Source organism: Pelophylax lessonae (assembly GCF_965119305.1).
Source record: "Pelophylax lessonae genome assembly, chromosome: 4".
Taxonomy (NCBI): Eukaryota; Metazoa; Chordata; class Amphibia; order Anura; family Ranidae; genus Pelophylax; species Pelophylax lessonae.
In genome coordinates this window covers 143323607-143346701 of record NC_138771.1, presented here as the reverse complement: position 1 = coordinate 143346701, position 23095 = coordinate 143323607, and the positions used below count along the sequence as shown (strand labels likewise).

Genomic DNA, 23095 nt, shown 5'->3' with positions numbered 1-23095 from the left:
ACCTAGAGCCAGCCTTTACTCTAGCAATGGTGAAGGAAGGGCAGAGAAGAGGTAAGATTAGTACAGGTAATTGTGCAGTGTGGTGCTACACATGTACAGAGATCCTGCAGTTTAGTTTGGGAATGCTATTAAAACACAATCACCATTTGCTAAAACAACACACATGGTGATCATACTGATGCAAAGTGTCTGCATACCCTAACCAATTAGAAAGAGATGTACACCGCTCAGGCAGTTGGAACTTCACAGCCAGCTATGGGTGCAGGACCTCGGATCGCCACCGCAAACAGGATACAAGAGAAATGGCCGCACACCAAGCAATGGCTCACAATGAAAGGCTTTATTGAACAAGGATGCAAGGTACAGCAAAAAGGATAGTAGACATGTTTCACACGACTCACAATGTGCTTGTTCACTACCAAGTAGTAGTGAACAAGCACGCTGTGAGTCGTATGAAACATGTTTACCATCCTTTTTTCTGTACCTTGCATCCTTGTTCAATAAAGCCTTTCATCGTGAGCCATTGCTTGGTGTGCGGCCATTTCTCTTGTACCCTAACCAATTAGAAATAAGTTAACTTGATTACATGGCTTCAGGTTTCCCTACAAATACCCAATTATATAGATTACATATCAAAGAAGGATATGATTTTGCCAATCAAACCAAAAAATGCAGATGTCTTTTGTATCATGAAAAGTCTAAAAGTGTTTAAAGAGCACCTATCATCCTTTGCAGAGTAGAGATGAACATTTTGTCAAGAGCCAGGGACATTGTGCTTCGCATCGATGTAATGTGGTAAGTTCCATGAGATATGCTGGGTTGTGAAATGGCACAATATACTGTCTCTAAGGTCAGCCTGGGCGACTGGCACTTATGGGACTTTAGGGCCACTGTCATTTAGTAACCATTGCAGTCAATAAAAGGATACTTAACTTACAGGTAACATGGATTTATTGGTTTGTGTGCACTTCCTTGGCACATTTCCAAAATAGATTCCTTTAACCAACCCACACCTGGCCATTGTAATAAAACCACCAGTCGGGTACCTTCTATTTTAACAGAATGTCTAAAAACATCTTTGTTGTAAATACGCATGCACATCTAAGGCATGCACATATTTCCAGTGCTAAGTATGACATGACACCCCCCTCCCACAGTTTTTTTTTCAGAGTTTTTGGACTATTTTTTTCTTTGTAACAAAAAAAATAAAAATATATGGCTATTAAATACCAAAGCTCTATCTGTCAAACAAAAAAAATATATATAATTCATCTGGGTACAGTTGCATGGCCAAGTAACGGTCAATCAAACCTTTACGTCAATGAAAACTGAAAAATGGCCTCGTAATGAAGGGGTATATACAAGCTGGTTAAAGTCCTTTATCAACCACAGCTGACTTTAATTAGCAATTAGTTTTATATTTCTATTATTCTGGACATATATGTTTCAAAATTATACTGGTTGCTATTTTAAAGGCTTAAAGCCTAGTAGATGTGAGATTTGTCAAGACAGGAGCAGGGCTTTTTTTTAGCATGTTGCAATTAAAGTATATTAAAACTGATTAAAGTCTTCATTAACATCACCTTCTAAACACTAAAAGTGAAACAGCAGAATCTGGTTAAGAATAATCTATAAATTACACTAACCTCTGTGATACCCTAATCGAAAATCATCGATGCAAAATATAATTTCTCCTGCATTTCACCTGCTGCCCACTGGATTCCTATTCTGGCACAATTGTATAAAGTGTTTGTACTCAAAAAATTCAACATGTCTGACTTTTTGCAACTTAAATAAAGCAGTGATGATTGCTAAGCCCAGAGGCATGCAGGCAGTGGTGAGCTGCAGAGAATGACAAAAAGAGATAAGTGGAACTTACATATTTTTCTTACCTCCATAAAGGCTAAGTTCACCCTTTTTTTTAAAATAAATTCCAGCTCCTCTATGTACCAATTTAGCATTAATGTACTTATTTTTCAAAAATAAAACCGCTTTCCAATGATTCTACACAAGCTTACCTCACTCTCTTTATAGCTGTTTAAACACACTGCTCGATTACTTCTGCCCTACTTCCTGGTCAGACTTTAGGTCATGACACAGGAAGGAGCGGACCAGCTGACCAGGAAGTAAGACAGAAGTAATCGAGCAGTGTGTTTAAACAGCTATGAAGAGAGTGAGGTAAGCCTGTGTAGAATTAATGGAAAGCTGCTTTATTTTTGCAAAATAAGTACATTATTGCTATATTCCTCTACTCTACTTTTAAAAAAGGTTTTATTTCTCTCTTTATTGCTGTTGGGAGATCTTCCTCTCACTTCTCTCTAACAGAGCCCCGGATAGCAGTTATACTCAACAGGGGTTCTAACCCTTTCCCACTCTATCCAGAACCAATAAAACATTTTTGGCTGGATAGACACTTTAAAATATTTTTATTATGTTTTATTTAAACATATAGTTTGTTAATTTGTACAGTAATAGATATACATTTTTCTGAGCTCTTTTGTGTGTACCTATTTCTTCAATACATTTTAAATATTATATGGTTCCTATCCATGGTAATGCTGTTTAAGTAGAAAAAAACATACATGTTTCATTCCATGTTAACAAATGATTTTAGCAGAACACTGGACATGTGAGAGTAGTATATGAACTTCTAAATAAGTAATAAGTAGCGTCACATGGATATTATATAATATTATTTAATAAAACATTACTAGAGAACTATAGGCTTTAAAATATTTTGTTTTATAGACTTCTATATAAATACAGTATCTCACAAAAGTGAGAACACCCCTCACATTTTTGTAAATATTTTATTCTATCTTTTCATGTGACAACAAAAAAGAAATGACACTTTGCTACAATGTAAATTAGTGAGTGTACAGCTTGTATAAAAGTGTAAATTTGCTGTCCCCTCAAAATAACTCCACACACAGCCATTAATGTCTAAACCAATGGCAACAATAGTGAGTACACCCCTAAGTAAAAATGCCCTAATTGGACCAAATTAGCCATTTTCCCTCCCCGATGTCATGTGACTCGTTAGTGTTACAAGGTCTCAGGTGTGAATGGGGAGCAGGTCTGTTAAATTTGGTGTTATCACTCTCACGCTCTCATACTGGTTACTGGAAGTTCAACATAGCACCTCACGGCAAAGAACTCTCTGAGGATCTGAAAAAAAGAATTGTTGCTCTACATAAAGATAGCCTAGGCTATAAGAAGATTGCCAAGACCCTGCAACTGAGCTGCAGCATGGTGGTCAAGACCATATAGTGGTTTAACAGGACAGGTTCTCCTCAGAACAGTCCTTGCCATGGTCGACCAAAGAAGTTGAGTGCACATGCTCAGCTTCCTATCCAGAGGTTGTCTTTGGGAAATAAACGCTTGAGTGCTACCAGCATTGGTGCAGAGGTTGCAGGGGTGGGGGGTCAGCCTGTCAGTGCTCAGACCATACACCGCACACTGCATAAAATTGTTGTGCATGGCTGTCGGCCCAGAAGGAAGCCTCTTCTAAGGATGATGCACAAGAAAGCCCGCAAACAGTTTGCTGAAGCCAAGCAGACAAAGGACATGGCTTACTGGAACCATTTCCTGTGGTCTGATGAGGCCAAGATAAACTTATTTGGTTAAGTTGGTGTCAAGTGTGTGTGGCGGCAAACAGGTGAGGAGTAGAAAGACAAGTGTGTCTTGCCTACAGTCAAGCATGGTGGTGGGAGTGTCATGGTCTGGGGCTGCATGAGTGCTGCCGGCACTGGGAAGCTCCCGTTCATTGAGGAAACCATGAATGTCAAAATGTACTGTGAAATACTGAAGCAGAGCATGATCCCCGGAGACTGAGCTGCAGGGCAGTATTCCAGCATGATAATGACCCCAATCACACCTCCAAGACGACCACTGACTTACTAAAGAAGCTGAGGGTAAAGGTGATGGACTGGCCAAGCACGTCTCCAGACCTACACCCTATTGAGCATCCTCAAATGGAAGGTGGAGGAGCGCAAGGTCTCTAACAGCCACCAGCTCAGTGATGTCGTCAGGAGAGGAAGAGGACTCCAGTGGCAACCTATGAAGTTCTGGTGAACTCCATGCCCAAGAGGATTAAGGCAATGCTGGAAAATAATGGTGGCCACACAAAATATTGACATTTTGGGCTCAATTTGGACATATTCTCTTAGGACTGTACTCACTTTTGTTGCCAGCGGTTTAGACAATGGCTATATATTGAGTTATTTTAAATGGACAGCAAATTTACACTGTTATACAAGCTGTACACTCACTACTTTACATTGTAGAAAAGTGTCATTTCCTCAGCGCTGTCACATGAAAAGATATAATAAAATATTTACAAAAATGTAAGGGATGTACTCACTTTTGTACTGTACATTCACAATTGATATAACTCTTCCCATGTCCCTTCCCTTCCTAGGTAACACTTCATCTCCCACAAATACATACTTTTTCAGCGGGGGTCTCTATTACTGGGCCCCCAGCACAATTATATCCTATTGACTTGAATAGTCTGTACTTGTACTGCTGGAGCAATGTTCATTTAAGTCTATTTAAGTTAATGTTAGGTAGCCCAGTACTAGATTTTACTGGCTTGGATGTAAACAAGGAAGGCTGCCATCACTGAAGCAGGTAAGTATGCCTCTTTGGGGATGGGGACTGATCAACTTAGTGTGGCTTTTGTAGCTATGGGGGGGGGGGGGGGCTTATATTATTTGCAAACTTGTCCTTTGATATTTTGTCTGCTTTGTCTGCTTTACTGATACCTTTACTTCAATATCCATCTAGGATATATATTTCTGTTTTGGAGCTTGTCTGTCTTTTGTTATATTATGCTTTACAATTTGGTCTGATCTGCCTTCCTACTTCCGAAAACAATTCTTTCATCTTTTTTATGCATACCCTGCCACTCTCAAACAGAAAATGGATTCACTATAAATATTAAATCTCTGATCTTACCTACAAGATTCAAATCACTAGAAATCAATTTCACAGCTTGATTGATGGAATTAAGGTAGCTTTACAGGATAGGATATTCAACATTTGCCTATTATAAATCACGTTTTCCCCTAAGCACTTGGTTTCCTCTTGTGTGCTCACCACTTTTGCTCATCTTAAACAAGATATGAGCTATTATTTAGAGTTGTTTAAATGAAAAGATCACTTAGGCATAACTGACAATTACCCCTTTCCACTATAAATGACAATTACAGAGTTTTACATTATGCTAAAAGTGGTAATATCATTTAGTCAGGTTGGTTACACTATATGTATGCATTTACCAGACAGGAAGCACATGCTGAATTAATGTGTCTGAAGTCATAAAAGTATATATATTTCTTTCTTTCTATTATAAGTAATTATATTATCTTTAAAGGCAAAACATTCTAAAAAGGTTCAGGTAAGGTTCAATGTAGAAGAAGCAGATTGAGATCTTGTAAATGCTTCTATATCAAGCTCTTTTTTGAGAAGCTACTTGGAACCTACTTAAGCATGGATTACCAAGAATTGCCCCCTTTCAGAGCTCTACATAAAGAAGAATTTTTTTATTGGGCTTAAGAACAGCATTGATGCATTAAGACCATAGCCTGATGTCAGGGCTAACATAACTATACATGTCCTTCCAGCATGATTGAGGGAGGGGGTTCAAAAATCTTTGCTTATAAAGTGGGACCAAAAGAAGTCTGTAAAAGCATATAAACAATATGCAGGAGACCTTATCCACTTCAGCAGTTTAATGAGATGTGAAACTCTGAGCACCATAAGATATCAGGGGCAACTATGTCTTAAGTATTTCCACTATACTATATTATAATATAATACTATATTATGCCCAGTGTCACTGCACTTTGGGTTTGGCATCAGTTTGACATCAGTATCAGACACTTCTGAGATCATTCAGAATTCACTGACAGATACATTTGACCTGCAGTTGACTTCCTTCTAACCAACTTCAAGTGGGTTTTGACTTCCCATAGACTTTTATGGGAATGCAAAACCTGTTTAAAGCAAAAAATGCCTGTCAACATAGACCCTCTTGGAGAACTATGAAAATTATATTTGTTGATGCTTCAGAACAACTGCATATAATTTGATAACAAATTACATAATTTTAAAGCAACCAGATCAACCAGAGTACTTAAACAACTCAAACCAGCCCATAAAAAGCTGATTTCAGACAAGATAATATGAGCTATTACACATAAAATCCATTTTTTAAAATCACCAATTTTTTAGTGCTGTAGTCACAGAAATAGTGACAGCTAACCAACCATGCACCTTATTGACAAAAGTCAGACACAAAGGGGTTGGTTTACTAAAGGCAAACAGAATTTGCACTCTGCAAGTACAGTTGTTCCAGAGGTTAGTAAATCATGTTCAAGCAAAAATTCTGTTTTTCTTAAATATTTTCCTTGCATGTGATTTGGTATTCTTTGCAAAGTGAAGCTCCACCTCATTTACTAAGCTCTGGAGCAACTGCACTTGCAAAATGCCCCATCTGTGTGCTTTTAGTAAATCAACCTCATACTATCCATCTTCCTAACTTTCGTATTAGGTAAATTCCATATCTCACTAGGAAAATAATTTATCACGTAAGAATACGTAGGTGTATATTAATCAAAATTTCACCTACGATTCACAAAAATTTACCCTAGGATTTAAACATTTTTCAAATGGAATGATTAATAAAAACCTGTGAATCTTTAGCGAAAGCTGTGTGAATCTTGGGTGAAAGCATTGATAAGCATACTCCATATTGTTGGTTGAACTAGTAATAAGCACTACAATAACATCGAGAAGACATTCACAGTGGTAGTTAGAGAGCTGTGAATCCACATATAAAGGTAGTAAGATGTTTATATATTTTTAGTACATTATATGTATCAGTTATAAAGTAAGTGAGGAACAGGATTAATTTACAAATTTACAGCATATTTTACCTAAAGGGAAAGAGTAATGTTTAATAAATTGAGTATATTTTAGTGGGGGCTATTAATAGCACACTGTATGATGTTGATGAGAAATACCATATATAAGAGCATAGGAGAAATGGAAACATAAAAAAACTTTTTAAAAAAAGTGAAAAACAATGTTATATCCCAAAGGGAGGATGTGAAAGATGAAGGACACTGCTACCAGGCACAATGTTATACTGTAATGGAAAGACTGACATATAACACTTTGAAAAGTGTTTGACAGTGTGGAATTGCTATTCTGTAGCCTATATTATCTTCCCAGGATTGCCTCAGTGATAACTTTAATGCTTTTTCCTTACAATACAACATTAATATCTATAACTTTTTAAAAAACTCAGTCTATGATCTATGCACATAAATCCAAACAGAGCTGCACTACTTACAGGATATTTGAATAAATAATCAAAATGCTCTGTTCCCAACCCTCTTAATCTAATATTTTCCCAATTCTTACCGAGCCGCCACCACTGGAGATTTCTTGCCGGGGTCCATTCCCGGAATTGATGGCTCCTCCCCCAGTGACCGCGTATCCTTGTTTAGCAGCTGAAGTCGGGAACTGATCTCTCCAATTATAGACGGCTTTTCTATTTCAACAGGTCCCCCATGGGAAAGGGGCCGACTCTCCACTGGATCTCCCCATAGCTTGGATCTTCTCTGAAAGAGGTAGCGCGGACGGCCCGCTGCAAGTTGCTGCTGGGCAATGAGCTCACTGTCTGAGGACTGCTTGAGCAGGGGGTCCCTGAAGGTCACGGTGCCCTTCATCAGTTGAGACTTGAGTTTGGGCTTTGGAGGCACTGGTGGCTTCTCGAGTATAAAAGTTTGACCGTCAGCGTACGAGGTGTAGGTGTCAGTGGGCTCCCCACTCTCTGAGGATAGAGTGGACATGCTGGACACAGTTGAGATGGTGCTCGTGGTCTCCAGATGGTGGTCACTCGAGCTCCTGGTGTCCACTTCTTCCACACCTGAGTCAGTAGCTGACTCTGGATGGGGCAGTGGGGCATCAGAAGGCTTCCCTGAGGGTGGTACACTACTAGCTTGCTTGGCAGATGGCACAGTCAAAGTACCAGGCCGAGTCAATTGGCTGATGGGGGTGCCAGGTTTGGTGACAAGGACTCCATTGGCAAAAGCATCAGGAGGGGGCAATAGTCCAATTTTTGCTAATTCTTCTCTAGTTTCCTCATCACTAGAGGACAGCATGGCTGGTGGCAAATTGGGCCCAAATGGTTCAACTTCCTCCTCTGAGCTTCCCTGCCCAAGTGTTTTATCAGAAGAAGAGCTTGAGGGGGCCTTCTCTTCAGTATCTTGGGCCTGTGTAGCTTCGTGCTGGTCAGTAGTAGCTGGTGGCTCCTGTTCTTTATCGTCTGTTCCATTGCTGGTAGCATGCACCATTATAAGCCCTGCTGTCTTCTGCTGAGAGGTGTCAACTATACTTAAAATCATAGGCTTCCTTTCCTCTGCTTTGCTTTCGGGTCGCTCTGGACTCTTCTCTACACGAGTTTCCCCATCTCTTCTTAGGGGGGCGCCCCAATGGCCCTTTACTTGTGCCCCTGAAGGACTGTATATGGGTGACGCTGATCCTTCTAATTCCATTCCCATCTCCCCCTCTTTGGTTTGAATTTCCAGAAAGAGTGGAGGAGCTCTGTCTGAATCTGGACTCCTTACCGGAGTAGGTGTCCTTGGAGGAGGGGGAGATGATGCCTGGGCAGAAAGCGCACGTTCCCTTGCGGCCAGCGCAAGTGCAAGAGGAGAGTTGGGATCAAGGGGCTTACCAGTTAAAGGGTGTATGAATGTAGAATGAGGACTACTGTACATTAGTGACTTTAGTGAAGAACCTGGAGATGGTAGGAGGACATCACGACTCCCCAGTAACCGCTCATCAACAGACCGTGAAGGTTGTAGGGAGGGGAGATCTGGGGAAGGTGGAGTTCCCTCTAATGCTCCGACCGAAAGGAAGACTGTGGATTTACGCTTCTCATCCAGCCGTCGCTCACGATCCTTCATTACTCCTGCAAGTGCTGTTGCAAAAGGACTACCAAGTGGATCATGGTGTGCAGTTCCCAACTCCATCATGCTTTGTCGTGGGCTGCGTCGTGATGGTGAGGGATCCCGGGAATAACACCCAGCCATGGCTAATGCAGCTCGCTCCTGGGCATCTTCCACTTGTAGCTGTTTTACAAGTGGACTTTTTTTCCGTTGAGGCTTCATTGGTGCAAACAGACCCATATTAGCATAAGGATTATCCACAGCCCGGCTTCTACGTTTTAATTTTTCTGGAGGGGTAGGTGATGGGCCAGGCCGAGGAATACTTGTTGGTTCCACAGGGAGGTGAGACGTATCTTGAAGAATAATCATGGAACGAGCACGCTTTTGGCGATCAGGGGTAGGAAGGGCACGATCCATACTTAAGAGCTCTGCAGATCCCATTCCATGCTGAAGGCCATGAAGCCTGGCTTCATAACCTGGTTTAAAACTAGAGTGTACAGTATCATACCCTCTACCTGGGGGTGGCGGTGGAGAGAAAGCGGGTGGTGGTCCTGTGTCAAAGTAATATGGGGATGGAGGTGGGGGAGCAGTTTTTTGTGGAGGTGGTGGTATTATTGGACCTTCCCTTAAAGAATCCTGCATGGAAGTGCTGCGTGGAAAACGTCCATCAAGGAATGAATCTGACAGCTTTTCATCTTCACCTAATAAGAGACGCATAGTTAAAACCTTTGCACAGTTATAAGCAATTGTATATTTCTTTTTTTTTTTCAATAACAGTTTTAAAAAAAAAAAAATTGAAAATACAGGTACTTTATACGTAGTAAAAAGTTACAATCATAGCACATCAAGGACATGCTGAATGGCATTGATGATATAAAAGAAAAAGGCCTGAACAGTAGAGAAGTGCCTCAACGAAGGCCATTAACATGGGCGACATAAGGCACTTGTTAGCAACTTATAATGCCCAGCATGCAAGCATGGAAATATCAAAGAAAGGCTCACTGCAATGACTTCAGTGCTTAACTGTATATATCTTTGTATCATTTTAGTTGTTTTCCAAATGCAGCTCATGCAAAACAATGATTTTTGTTTGAGCCTGGGCTCCCACTAGTGTGTGTGGAACACCGCATGTGATTCGCACAAGAATAACACTGCATTCCTGTGCACATGACATGCAATGTCTGTGCAGTGCGATTTTGAGCCATACATTTTGTATGGCTCAAATCGCATCGCATTTGCACCAAAATAGTGCAGAACCTGCGTCACATCCATGTGATGTGATTCTGCTTAATCTAACATTGACACCTGCAGCATATCGCATGTACACGGCGTGATTGTTATGCAGTGCGATGCAGGGAACCCTTACCCCATCCCTGTTCTTTGAACAGTTTTATTTAATCATAATGTATGTTTTTGTTAATATATTTTTTAAGAAGAAATGCACCCTAAAACATCAGGAATAACCCCCATACAAAAAAAAAATGTTATACTGTATATTTCTGTATATACTGTATATAGGAAATTTCCCTATACAGTAAACCCCCCTCCATTGCGGGGGTTACGTTCCAGACCCAGCCGCGAAAAGTGAAAATCCGCGAAATAGAAAAACCCTATTAAAATGCATTGTAGGCATGTTTGTTTTACTGTCACTGTACGTGTAAAAGCATTTTAAGGTCTTTAAACACACCTTTAAAACAATAGAAACTAATTTAAACGCATAAAAGATACTGAGAGACATAGCAAGAGCTATGGAAAACACAAAAATATTTCATTTTTAATGTAAAGTAAAATAACATTACAAAAAAAAAAACGCAATATACCGGGACCGCAAAAACTGAACCGCGATGGAGCGGGGGTTTACTGTATTCCTTTTTCAGATCACACATAAGGAAGTAAGAATCACCAACAGGAGCTCACACAGCAACAAAAACCTTTACCATAAAGGCTGTAATCTTTCCTCAACTAATAAAACAATTTTTACTTCTGTCTGTGATCCTGTTAGAGAGATTCTCCTCACTTCCTCTTACAGTGGAACAACGAGAAATTAGGGAAAATCATTACAAGAAGGAAACCTGTCAGAGATTGCAGCTCTTTTCCACTCTATGGTAAACCAAAAGAAAAAGTTTTGGCTGGAGTTTACTTACTAAAGCAACCCCTAAAACAAACAACCTACTAGTCTTTGCAGTAGATCATAAACTGCGAGACCATATTTGGTTTTTAAAAATATTTCTAACTACATTTAAAAGAAAAAGAGGCAACCGTAAATATATTGCGCTATTTCACAAGCAGGAAATTATTTAACCAAGTCTGTAATTAGAACCATAAATAATACATTCATAGCGATATGGTTGTGGGTTATAATTAATTTACTATATAAAAGCCTTGACTGTTAACACTTTGGCAGAAATGTATATACACTACAAAAATTGTATATTATACTAATAGCATATTTCACATATTCTACTACAGTTATTAGCGTTTGAAATTTTGAGCATTGTTACATACCAACAGACTTGGTCCGAGACATGCCATGGTGAAGGGAAAAATGAGGCTTTTCACTGGCGATTTGTGATATTGCATGTGGGGAAATCCCCTGTCTTTCTAGCAGTGACTGTAAGAAAAGCAGACCTCTTAAAATATGTCAAGAGATTGAGCTACTGCAAAAAATATACAGTATTTCATCAAACTCTCACAAACTAAACATCATGGTGATTGATTAAAAAGTACACAATTATCAATAATATGAAACTATTCCCAGGTTCTGTTGACCATACTGAAAGCAATGTAACTGTAATGCCTCGTTTCCACTGAGTGGTACGGTTCGGTTCGGTTCAGTACGGTACAGTTCGGAACGGTACGCATTGCGTTTCCACTGCCAATAGTACCCTTTCATGATAGGCGTGGTGTAGCAGGAAAGCTGTGATAGACGATTCTCTGTCAACCAAACAAAGTTCTGCAGAGTGTAGCTCCACCCTGTTGGTACGGTACCAATGTGCTTGGTACCCCAACGAAAGGGTACCAAAAAGTGGTACGGTATGGTTCGGAATTAGGGTACCATTCATAATGGAAACGGCATAAATAGCGTACCGTACCGAACCGAACCGAACCAGAAAGCTTAGTGGAAACAAGCCATAAAATCCAAATGTGATTATAAAGAACATACTATGCTGCAAAAATCTAAAATGCTGTTATAATGAAGTTATTAGTATAGACAATGCAAAATCTAACTAGAGACAATGCAAATGCTGTTATAAAGAAAACCTCTTTCTTCACTTTTCCTAATAAATGCATTGGGAATAAAGAATGCATGATGAAAACAAATAAAAGTAGCAGTATGTACAATTTCTTACATTTATCTCAGCTGGTGTGATGCGTCTGCTTGTGGGTCGCTGTTTGACTGTAGCAGCTCTGGAGTCAGCCTCAGCGATTTCCGGTCTTAAAGATGGATCAGAAGCAACCAATATCTCATCAAGTCGTTCTGCAAGAATGAAAACAGTAAGGGATGGTTGTAGAGCAAAAACTTTATTTCGTTAATACATCCAAGCATATATTATTGCACTATTAGTATTCAGTACACTGGGATTGCTGTGCACTACAGTGTCTGCATGGGGACCTACATTTTATACTATTTAGTTTATTCTGCTTGTTGTTATTATTATTACATGTTATTTGTTTATCTTACTACTCTAATAGTAACCTTCAGCTTCAACATTTACAGTGTGGCCTAGATAGTTAGGTTAGGGTAAGTTAGGGCAGTATATAGGGAATAAAGATAACAAAGTTAAGATCTATCAGATTTCTTTTTGACCTTATTTCCTACTAGTATAATTAAACATTTGTCAAGCATTTTATAGCATTTTATAGCACAAGATATGTTACTATATCGATATCCCTCTAAACGGCCTGTAGACACTATAAACAGCAAAAAAGGAATGAACAAATTCATTGGATGAAAAGACTTAGACAAGACAAACAAAAATAAACTTGAGAGTGATGTTAAAAATGCATTAAAAAAGGTTTACCCCCCACCCACAAAATTACACAATTAAAATGTTCACTGTATCATTGATTACTAATCTAAATACTAATTTGTAGTGTGGAGGCATATGGATTTTGTAAAAAAATCTTTTATGAAATCGGTATAAATGCTCTTCACGTATATACTTTATTTGTATACATCTCCATGCAACAAATTAATATTTTATATATGTCACTGAACAGTTCTACACCTTGCCACTCTTCTTTACCCATCAGATTTCTTTCTATTGAGTGTAATCAAAACATACATTTGCAAGCATACAGACAACCAGTTCTCTTGTCTTGCCCTCGGCGCTCTGTAATTCACCCATATGCTATCAAGTCTGTTCTGCAGACAGTGTTAAATGTGTTAGTCCATAAGTAATTGGTCTTTGTGGAAATAATAAATTCACTTTATTTTGTAATGCCTAGTCACTTTTATCTATGCTTTATGTATTAAACTGCTCAGAAATATTTTGCCCAGCCATAGTTCATCCACACTATCTGCAGACTTACCCAATTCCTCCAACTCAGCTGTCATGGACTTGGATCGTAGGGTGAGTGTGGTGCTGGGTGCTCGCTTTGGAGGTGGGGGAGCTGAAAGAAAAAGAGAGGTGACCTTACATGTCTTATCCAGCAGGCGGCGAGGATCCGGAAAGAGCCGGCGTTTTTCCACAACCATCTCATCATACTCCCGAGATGAGGGGTCGCACTGCGCCAGCAGCTTCCCAACCCTGCACCGTGATTTCATTCTTGAGGCCTATCACTAAGATCCCTGGCACAGCCATATAGGGTGAAGATTGCACTGTAGCTGTTTAGGACATCTTCGCTAGCGTGTATCTATCTACAGCAACAGATTCCTGGAATGCAAATTCACTATGTCTCCTGCAGTAGCTTTGGTCTCAGTAATGCCTACTACCAGCTGCTTTCTCCTCTGCTCTCTGTTATCTTTCATCTATTTCTCCCTCTCTATTACTCTTTAACTTCTATCTTTCTTAATCCATTCACTCTATCTTTCTCTTTATGGTCATCTTCTCTTGCTGTCTCTCCCTCCCTCTATTCTCAATGCTCTGGGATGCAGTTCTCTGTTCTTGCTGCGTTGCCGTGGCAACCCTCGCTTCACGCTTCAGAGGGAGGGAGAGAGAGACAGGCTATGCCACAAAGAGACAGTGAGAGTTAAGAGCTCACACCATGCAAAGACAAAAAGACTGAGCTATGTAGACATTACAGAATTCCTCAGCTGTATGAAGACACAATATATATTTTTACAAACACAGTGAAAAAATATAACTCATCCAAATAATTAAATTTGCAATCCAAAATGCAATAATGCCAGGAAGTGGGAAGCAAAAAGAATTACAAATAATAGGATACTAAACATAAAGGAGAAGAGATCTTACTCTAAAATGAGACCAGATTATTTTGCCAGTTGTACTTTGCCATATTGCCATTATTTTGCCATATTGTAAGACACTGAAAACTATGCAGGCTGATGAGGTATGATTTTTATATATATATATATATATATATATATATATATATATATATATATATATATATATATATATATATACATATATATATATATATATATATATATTATATATATATATATATAGAGAGAGAGAGAGAGAGAGAGAGTGAGAGGTACATAGAGAGATATATTTTACTTTCGAAAATAAACTTCAGAAAAACTTCAGAAAATAAAATTCAGTGCATGTTTTCAATATTTGGCAAGATCCCGTGGACAATGCTTTTCTTGGCCCAAGCTAGCAAAATTGAACCAGCTTTTATGCCCAATCAAATATTCAGTTTAAATCACTTAAATAAATGCATCAATATTTCTCACAAGTATCACATGTTCAATGTCTTACAGTTATTTATCTTTGCAAAGTGTCAGCTGCTTGCAGCTACAGGGCAGGACTCTTGCTTTCAATGGGGAAGCAGAGAACCAACATGCTCATACTGAATCAGACCTGGCTGACTGGAGGCTGATTGGAGTGCCTTGACTCAGTAGGGGACATGTCGAACTTCAGCAAAGAAACCACTGCAGATTCACAGAGATTACGGCCCACTCTCCAGCATGCTGTCAGAGGAAAAGCTTTTCTACTTCTGACTGCTTGTTAAGGAAAACCAACTGTTTGAATTTGATCATATTGTGTTTTTTTTTTTTTTTTTGCACCTTGAATGTATTTAGCTGATATAAATTGAACGTTCAATTTGGTTTTAATTTTTCTAGTACTGGATTACTGTGACAGCATGTATGTGAGCAGCTAATACAGAAAGAAAATGTTTAAGACTCATACACCCTGCAGCTCAAAAAAAAAGAGCTGTTTTTACAGGCAGTTGAGCTTTTATTTCAGCTTGATGAAGCTTGTACTTTTTTGGGCTCTTTTGCACGTTTTTATTGAGCTTCTTTGAACTTCTTTGAGCTCCTTTGAGCTTCTTTAAACTTTTTTGAGCATAAAAGCTCAAAAGCCTGTAGGAGCCACTTCTTTGAACTGCAGTGTGCATGAGCCCTAAATCAGTTTTATCTGAAACATAAAAACGTGCAGCACTTGGACAAATGTCCAATACTCCCTTTGCATTGTGCCACTATTAGTTGACAAGTCATGTTATACCCCAACAATTTAAGGGTAAAAACAGTGAGACATGGTACATACAATACCCACAGAGGGAACACTTCACTCAATACCTTAGAACATATGTGAATTAGTAATGGTAATATATGTTGTGCCAAAACAATGGAGAAGCTGTGTAAAAGAGCACCCCAGATGTATAAAACAGTAGAAATGACCAGAATTCAATAAGACTCATATATCATGCTCCCCTCTCCAAATGTTTAAACTGTAAAAAGGCTTCATCCAAATTCTTCTTCATAAACAGATACATGTTCATTTGACCAATCCATTGCTGGTTGGAAAGAGGGACAGGATCTTTCTGGCTCATGAGCTTCTGGGCTTGCAAAAGAGCCCTATTAATAACAAGTTGTACATTATGATCCTTACACTCATCTTCCAAAACACCAAGAACACATATCACAGGGGTTTTAGGAATAGTAATACGAAAGATGGACTCTGAGACGCAACTGCTAGTATTGTTAAAATTTTGGGCAGCGCCAAAGTATATGTAATATGTCCTCATGGTATTTTTCCATTCGAGACAAATGGGAGCGGAGGCATGCCCCATTTGAAATAATCAAGCAGAGGTCAAATGAGTTCTCAAAAATATATAAAGCTGGGGCAATCTCTGAGTGAAATTAAGTGAGACTAAAGTGGCATTGCTAAGAGCAGTTAACCACTGATCTGCATTCAGCTTACCCTGGTCACCAATTCAGTACTCGTTAGCCGTAGTTGGGTACCATTTGAGATGCCTGGTTACCAACATAGAGTAACAAGTTGAAATGAAGCTATTTGACTGAGTATTTCTAATGATTACATCAAGAAGGGGAGAATAATCTATATTCCAAGGTCTGATGTTCTCGGTGGGCGAGGCAAAATTAATCAGAGTGTGTGGTGTGGTAGAGACATATTGGCTGAGGCAGCTTCAAATCGTTTGTTCACCTGGGCTGCTCGGGAGTAGTGGAAATCCTTTCCTCTTTACATTTACTAGCCCTCTGGATTGGTATCAGGATAAGCCTACATCCTATGTTTTGGGATGCAGACATATACCTCTACTCACCTCTACTTTGAGCAGCGCCAAAAGCAGTATAACAGGTCACAGTATTAAAACATTTGGCTTATTAGACCAGAGCACCTGCTGACATTTTTGTGCACCCCAGTTTTTTATGTTTTCATGCATAGTTGAGTTGCTTAGCCTTGCTTCCAAGTATGAGGTATGGCTTTTTGGCCACAATTTTTCCATGAAGACCACTTCTGGCCAGACTTCTCTGGACAGTAGTTGGGTGTAACTTGATCTCACTGGTTTCCACCAGTTCTGCTGATGGCCCAGCTGGATATCTTTTGATGCTATAGGGAAGTAAGCATGATGGGTCTTTCATCTGCTGCATTAAGTTTCCTCGGTCAAGGTGTTTTTTTTTTTTTGCACCTTGAATGTATTTAGCTGATATAAATTGAACGTTCAATTTGGTTTTAATTTTTCTAGTACTGGATTACTGTGACAGCATGTATGTGAGCAGCTAATACAGAAAGAAAATGTTTAAGACTCATACACCCTGCAGCTCAAAAAAAAGAGCTGTTTTTACAGGCAGTTGAGCTTTTATTTCAGCTTGATGAAGCTTGTACTTTTTTGGGCTCTTTTGCACGTTTTTATTGAGCTTCTTTGAACTTCTTTGAGCTCCTTTGAGCTTCTTTAAACTTTTTTGAGCATAAAAGCTCAAAAGCCTGTAGGAGCCACTTCTTTGAACTGCAGTGTGCATGAGCCCTAAATCAGTTTTATCTGAAACATAAAAACGTGCAGCACTTGGACAAATGTCCAATACTCCCTTTGCATTGTGCCACTATTAGTTGACAAGTCATGTTATACCCCAACAATTTAAGGGTAAAAACAGTGAGACATGGTACATACAATACCCACAGAGGGAACACTTCACTCAATACCTTAGAACATATGTGAATTAGTAATGGTAATATATGTTGTGCCAAAACAATGGAGAAGCTGTGTAAAAGAGCACCCCAGATGTATAAAACAGTAGAAATGACCAGAATTCAATAAGACTCATATATCATGCTCCCCTCTCCAAATGTTTAAACTGTAAAAAGGCTTCATCCAAATTCTTCTTCATAAACAGATACATGTTCATTTGACCAATCCATTGCTGGTTGGAAAGAGGGACAGGATCTTTCTGGCTCATGAGCTTCTGGGCTTGCAAAAGAGCCCTATTAATAACAAGTTGTACATTATGATCCTTACACTCATCTTCCAAAACACCAAGAACACATATCACAGGGGTTTTAGGAATAGTAATACGAAAGATGGACTCTGAGACGCAACTGCTAGTATTGTTAAAATTTTGGGCAGCGCCAAAGTATATGTAATATGTCCTCATGGTATTTTTCCATTCGAGACAAATGGGAGCGGAGGCATGCCCCATTTGAAATAATCAAGCAGAGGTCAAATGAGTTCTCAAAAATATATAAAGCTGGGGCAATCTCTGAGTGAAATTAAGTGAGACTAAAGTGGCATTGCTAAGAGCAGTTAACCACTGATCTGCATTCAGCTTACCCTGGTCACCAATTCAGTACTCGTTAGCCGTAGTTGGGTACCATTTGAGATGCCTGGTTACCAACATAGAGTAACAAGTTGAAATGAAGCTATTTGACTGAGTATTTCTAATGATTACATCAAGAAGGGGAGAATAATCTATATTCCAAGGTCTGATGTTCTCGGTGGGCGAGGCAAAATTAATCAGAGTGTGTGGTGTGGTAGAGACATATTGGCTGAGGCAGCTTCAAATCGTTTGTTCACCTGGGCTGCTCGGGAGTAGTGGAAATCCTTTCCTCTTTACATTTACTAGCCCTCTGGATTGGTATCAGGATAAGCCTACATCCTATGTTTTGGGATGCAGACATATACCTCTACTCACCTCTACTTTGAGCAGCGCCAAAAGCAGTATAACAGGTCACAGTATTAAAACATTTGGCTTATTAGACCAGAGCACCTGCTGACATTTTTGTGCACCCCAGTTTTTTATGTTTTCATGCATAGTTGAGTTGCTTAGCCTTGCTTCCAAGTATGAGGTATGGCTTTTTGGCCACAATTTTTCCATGAAGACCACTTCTGGCCAGACTTCTCTGGACAGTAGTTGGGTGTAACTTGATCTCACTGGTTTCCACCAGTTCTGCTGATGGCCCAGCTGGATATCTTTTGATGCTATAGGGAAGTAAGCATGATGGGTCTTTCATCTGCTGCATTAAGTTTCCTCGGTCAACCATGTCTCTATGGTCCTTAACATTGCCCATGTCTTTGTGCTTCTTCAAAAGAGCTTGAACACCCCACTCTGTTCTGAAATCTTTGCCTGGAGAAGACCTTGCTAATGCAGTATACCTATCTTGAGTCTTGTTGCTGTGCTCAGTCTTGCCATGGTATATGACCTGTGACATAAATCTGTTTTCCACAACCTCACCTTAGTAGCAGAGCTAGGGCCCTTTCACACGGGCACTCCGTATGTCTGCAAATCATCCTATTTTTTTGCGGATGATTTACGGACATAATGTAAGTCAATGGCATTGTGGATGTCAGTGGAATACCATCCGCTGACATCCGATTTTCTTCCTTTCAGTTCTGTTCCGCTTTTTTGGAACGGAACAGAACCCTATTTTTCCTCCGTTCAAAAAACGGAAAGGAAGCAAAATCGGATGTCAGCGGTGTCATCCGCTGACATCCGCAATGCCCATAGACTTACATTATGTCCGTATATCATCTGCAAACAGATGGGATGATATGCGGACATACGGAGCTCCGTGAAAAAAAAAAAAAGGACCGGAGCGGGGGCAAAAAACTGATCGCCCGTGTGAAAGAGCCCTTAGGCTGTTCCTCACCTAGTTTTAAGCTGCCTACACAGCTGTTTCATTTAATATATGTTTTTCAACCTACATATGAAATTGACCATATTTAGCCCCTGCTTGATATTATTGGTAAACATACCTGACTTTAATCCTACAAGATCCCTCACTTTCTTCAAGCGTGCAAAGTGTGGAAGTTTAGGAATTGATGCTGGTTTGAAGTCAAAGGGTAGTCACACAAATATTGATTTGATTTTGATTTTTCTTCTATTCTCTCACTTTGCATTTTACAAATTGATAAAAAATAAACAACTAAAATATATATCATGGAAAGCATTCTTACTTTACAGCATTTCTTCACACCCGCCTAAAACTTTTGCACAGTATTGTATGTGAGTGAAGAGGTTAAATGCCACCAAATAAAAGATTTGTCTCAAAAATTATATATATTTTTTTAATCCAGTGTTCCATGATTAATGAGTACTTGTCAGACAAACTACCACAGAACTAAAAACAAAAAAACTGCCCGGTAAAAAAAGGCTTTACACAGGCTAGTATAGAAGTGGTTAAAAATAGTCCGAACCTTCTATTATTTATCACTCTAAAATAATTAAAAAACAATGCAGCAGATCCTTGCACTTTTAACCAAGCATGACGAAAAGTGTTAAACAAAGTGCAATAACTTTACCAAATACAGCAAATCTTTCTTGCAATTGGTCTAGTTATTAATTACACTGTGACGGTGTTCACCGTCACTGGAATTTAAGGACAGATAGGTGATGGTTTGGATTGCTTCATATTTGTCAGCAAGGTCTCCATGTAGAAATATTGAGATTTGTTCCCATTTGCCATGAGGTCTTTGACCAGGAAGTACAACTCCTAATATGGTCATTCCAGGAAGTTCAATGAGGAGACTGACTGTCTAACAATGTTGCTTTTGTCTAAGGTGGCTTTCCATTCACCTATTGTCGGGTGTGCTAATGAATCCACCTGTTGTCTGCTAAGGGATGTATTGACACTCAGAGTAATGTGTATTAGGGGGGCTTGTTATGGAACCATTGTTCTGTGTCTGGCTATTGTGTACATTGATTGTTCCCTGGGGGCTTCTGTCTCATTACACATAACAGTCCTTCTAATCAAGCTAACGGGCCAATCCCTGCTGACTCATTTTCAAGTCCTCATTTGCATGGCTAAGGAGGACCTGAAGGAGAACGGCATGTACTGTGCAATTGACCAATGGGAAAGCGGTTGTTGGGGGCAGGATGTTCCAAATTCTGTATAAAAGTGTGCTGTGTTCTTCCAATAAATTGTCTTCCTGTTTGAACTTACATACAGCCTGCTTGGTGTTTGTTCTATTGGATTCCGAATGGCACATAGCTGGAGTTCGGATCCCGGAGCCTTGGTTGACCGAACCATCAGACGTTGCGATCTGCAAGCTTACTCACTAGAAACAGAGGAGTGTCGGGAGAGCGGACGCGAGCGAGCAAGGGTCTCGTCACATTGGTTGGCAGTGGTGGGATTTGCTCTCCAGTTACTGGGACACTCCAAACCACCACAGTCAATGACCAGCTATGCAGCATGCAGGAGAGCCACGCTGAAGGACTTACTTGAGAGCTGTGGAGGGACCAGTGGGACAAACAACAAGGCCACCCTGATCAGTGAGTAAACCGAGATGGATCAGAGGGATGGTGATGCAGGACCCCGGTCAGTTGAAGACTTGTTTCAGCAACGAGTTTGAGAGCGGTTGGCATTATATGGTGCTAACCCATCAGAGACCACCATACAGAATGCCATTAGAGACATCCAGCAGCAGGATGAGCGACAAGAGAGAGAACGAGAGCGGCAACATGAGCAAAAAATGGCAGAAATACAGCAAACGGAGTAAACGCCTAAAGATGCCGCGACTTTCCGTAAGTTGCCCTTTCGGGCGTTCAAACTATTTAAGGAAGGAGAGGAGGAAATTGAAGCATTCCTGCAGGACTTTGAGAGACTATGCCAGATACATGAAGTACTGTCCCAAGATTGGGTCGTCTTACTGGCGAGTAATTTAACTGGCAGAGCGGTGGATGCATATCGGGCCCTGGAGGACAAGGACGCTAAAGACTACGACCGGGTAAAAGAAGCTTTGCTAGCCCGATTTGCCATTACACCCAAAGCCAGCTGGGTTAAGTTTCGAGAATCCCGGAAACAAACCAACACAACATACGTGGAGTGGGCACATCGTCTGTAGCGGAACCTTAAGAGCTGGTTCCAGGGAAGCCACGCTCATACCATAGAGGACATCACCCAGCTAGTACTATTAGAACAGTTCTTTAACCACACCCCTCCGGTAGTACGGGATTGGGTGCGAGATAAGCAACCACAGACGGTACAGCAAGCGGCTTCTTTGGCCAATGAATATCTGAACTCTCGAAGGTCAGGCGAAAACGAGCGCTATTCACTATCTCGGCCCAGTTTACCAGCCTCTAAGCCGACTTCAGTACCTCAGTGGTCTGCCTCTAGACCCCCAGCCCGACCCAACCCTCCTACCGGACCTAAGTGCTATACCTGTAACCGAACCGGTCATCTGCAACGATATTGCCCTACCCAATTCACAAGGTATCGAGAGACTAATCATCCATCCATACCAGCGGCTCATTGCTTCCAGAATGAGCCCAACCATCGAGATGTTCAGGAAGAGTGTGGCGAACTTTTCGAAGCGGATCCTGTCCAAGCTGCTGCCAGAGATAATCGGCAGCACCATCGCCAGGCAGTATGGGTTAATGGGCAGCCGACCCAGGGACTCCGCAATTCCAGGGCTACGATTACCCTCATCCAGCCTCACATGATTCCCCAGTCAGCCCGGACCGGGCCGACTGTTGCAGTCAGGGTAGCAGGGGGCAAGGTGCTACGTTTATCCACCGCCCAAGTCCTCTTGGATTGGGGCTCAGGGGAGCGATATGTGCGAGTGGGATTACTACACGAATTACCCACAGAAGTACTTTTGGGGAACGATTTGGGCCATTTAACTTCCTCTTATGCCCCAGAGGCCGCCATGGCCGGGACAGGGTTCATACACATTTTCACCAATAAAATTCCATGACTTTTCCATGACTTCACGTAAATATTCATGACCTAATGTTTCATGAAATGTCTATGTATACATGTTAAATAAGAAGAAAATCCATGGGTTTCGTTTCTGGATACAGCGTGACTCAAAATGGTCCCTTGTTTTACAGTGGATGAGATGGAAGCACCACTGCCGCAGCTGGGAGCCGGTGTCACTTCAGTCGCACGGGTGAAAAAGCCAGCGATCGGACTGGAAGCTGTCAAGCACGCAGCTGCAGACTGGTGCTTTGCACCTTTAGAGTGGCTAGACAGCGCTGCCTCTCCCATGTTCGAAATGTCAAACGTTTTACGACACACACTGTACATTTAGCAGACATGATACAGGAGAAGGTCAGAGGCTGCGGACATGATACAGGACAAGGTCAGAGGCTGCGGACATGATACAAGAGAAGGTCAGAGACTGCAGACATGATACAGGAGGTGGTCAGAGGCTGCGGACATGATACAGGAGGTGGTCAGAGGCTGCGGACATGATACAGGAGGTGGTCAGAGGCTGCGGACATGATACAGGAGGTGGTCAGAGGCTGCGGACATGATACAGGAGGT

The 23095-nt window shown here is 40.6% G+C and overlaps 1 protein-coding gene across 5 annotated transcripts in view; it reads right to left on the bottom strand.

Moving 5' to 3' along the window:
* The window catches only part of SHANK3 (SH3 and multiple ankyrin repeat domains 3), a 669097-nt gene that overhangs the window by 36923 nt on the left and 609079 nt on the right, over positions 1 to 23095 (bottom strand). For all 5 annotated transcript variants that reach the window (XM_082255276.1, XM_082255279.1, XM_082255275.1 and 2 more), the window contains exons 19-22: positions 13494 to 13574; positions 12311 to 12438; positions 11466 to 11571; positions 7432 to 9661 (exon numbers count right to left, since the gene is read on the bottom strand). In XM_082255276.1, the coding sequence (XP_082111402.1) occupies positions 7432 to 9661; positions 11466 to 11571; positions 12311 to 12438; positions 13494 to 13574 (2545 nt within the window). The remainder of the gene's footprint in view (positions 1 to 7431; positions 9662 to 11465; positions 11572 to 12310; positions 12439 to 13493; positions 13575 to 23095) is intronic.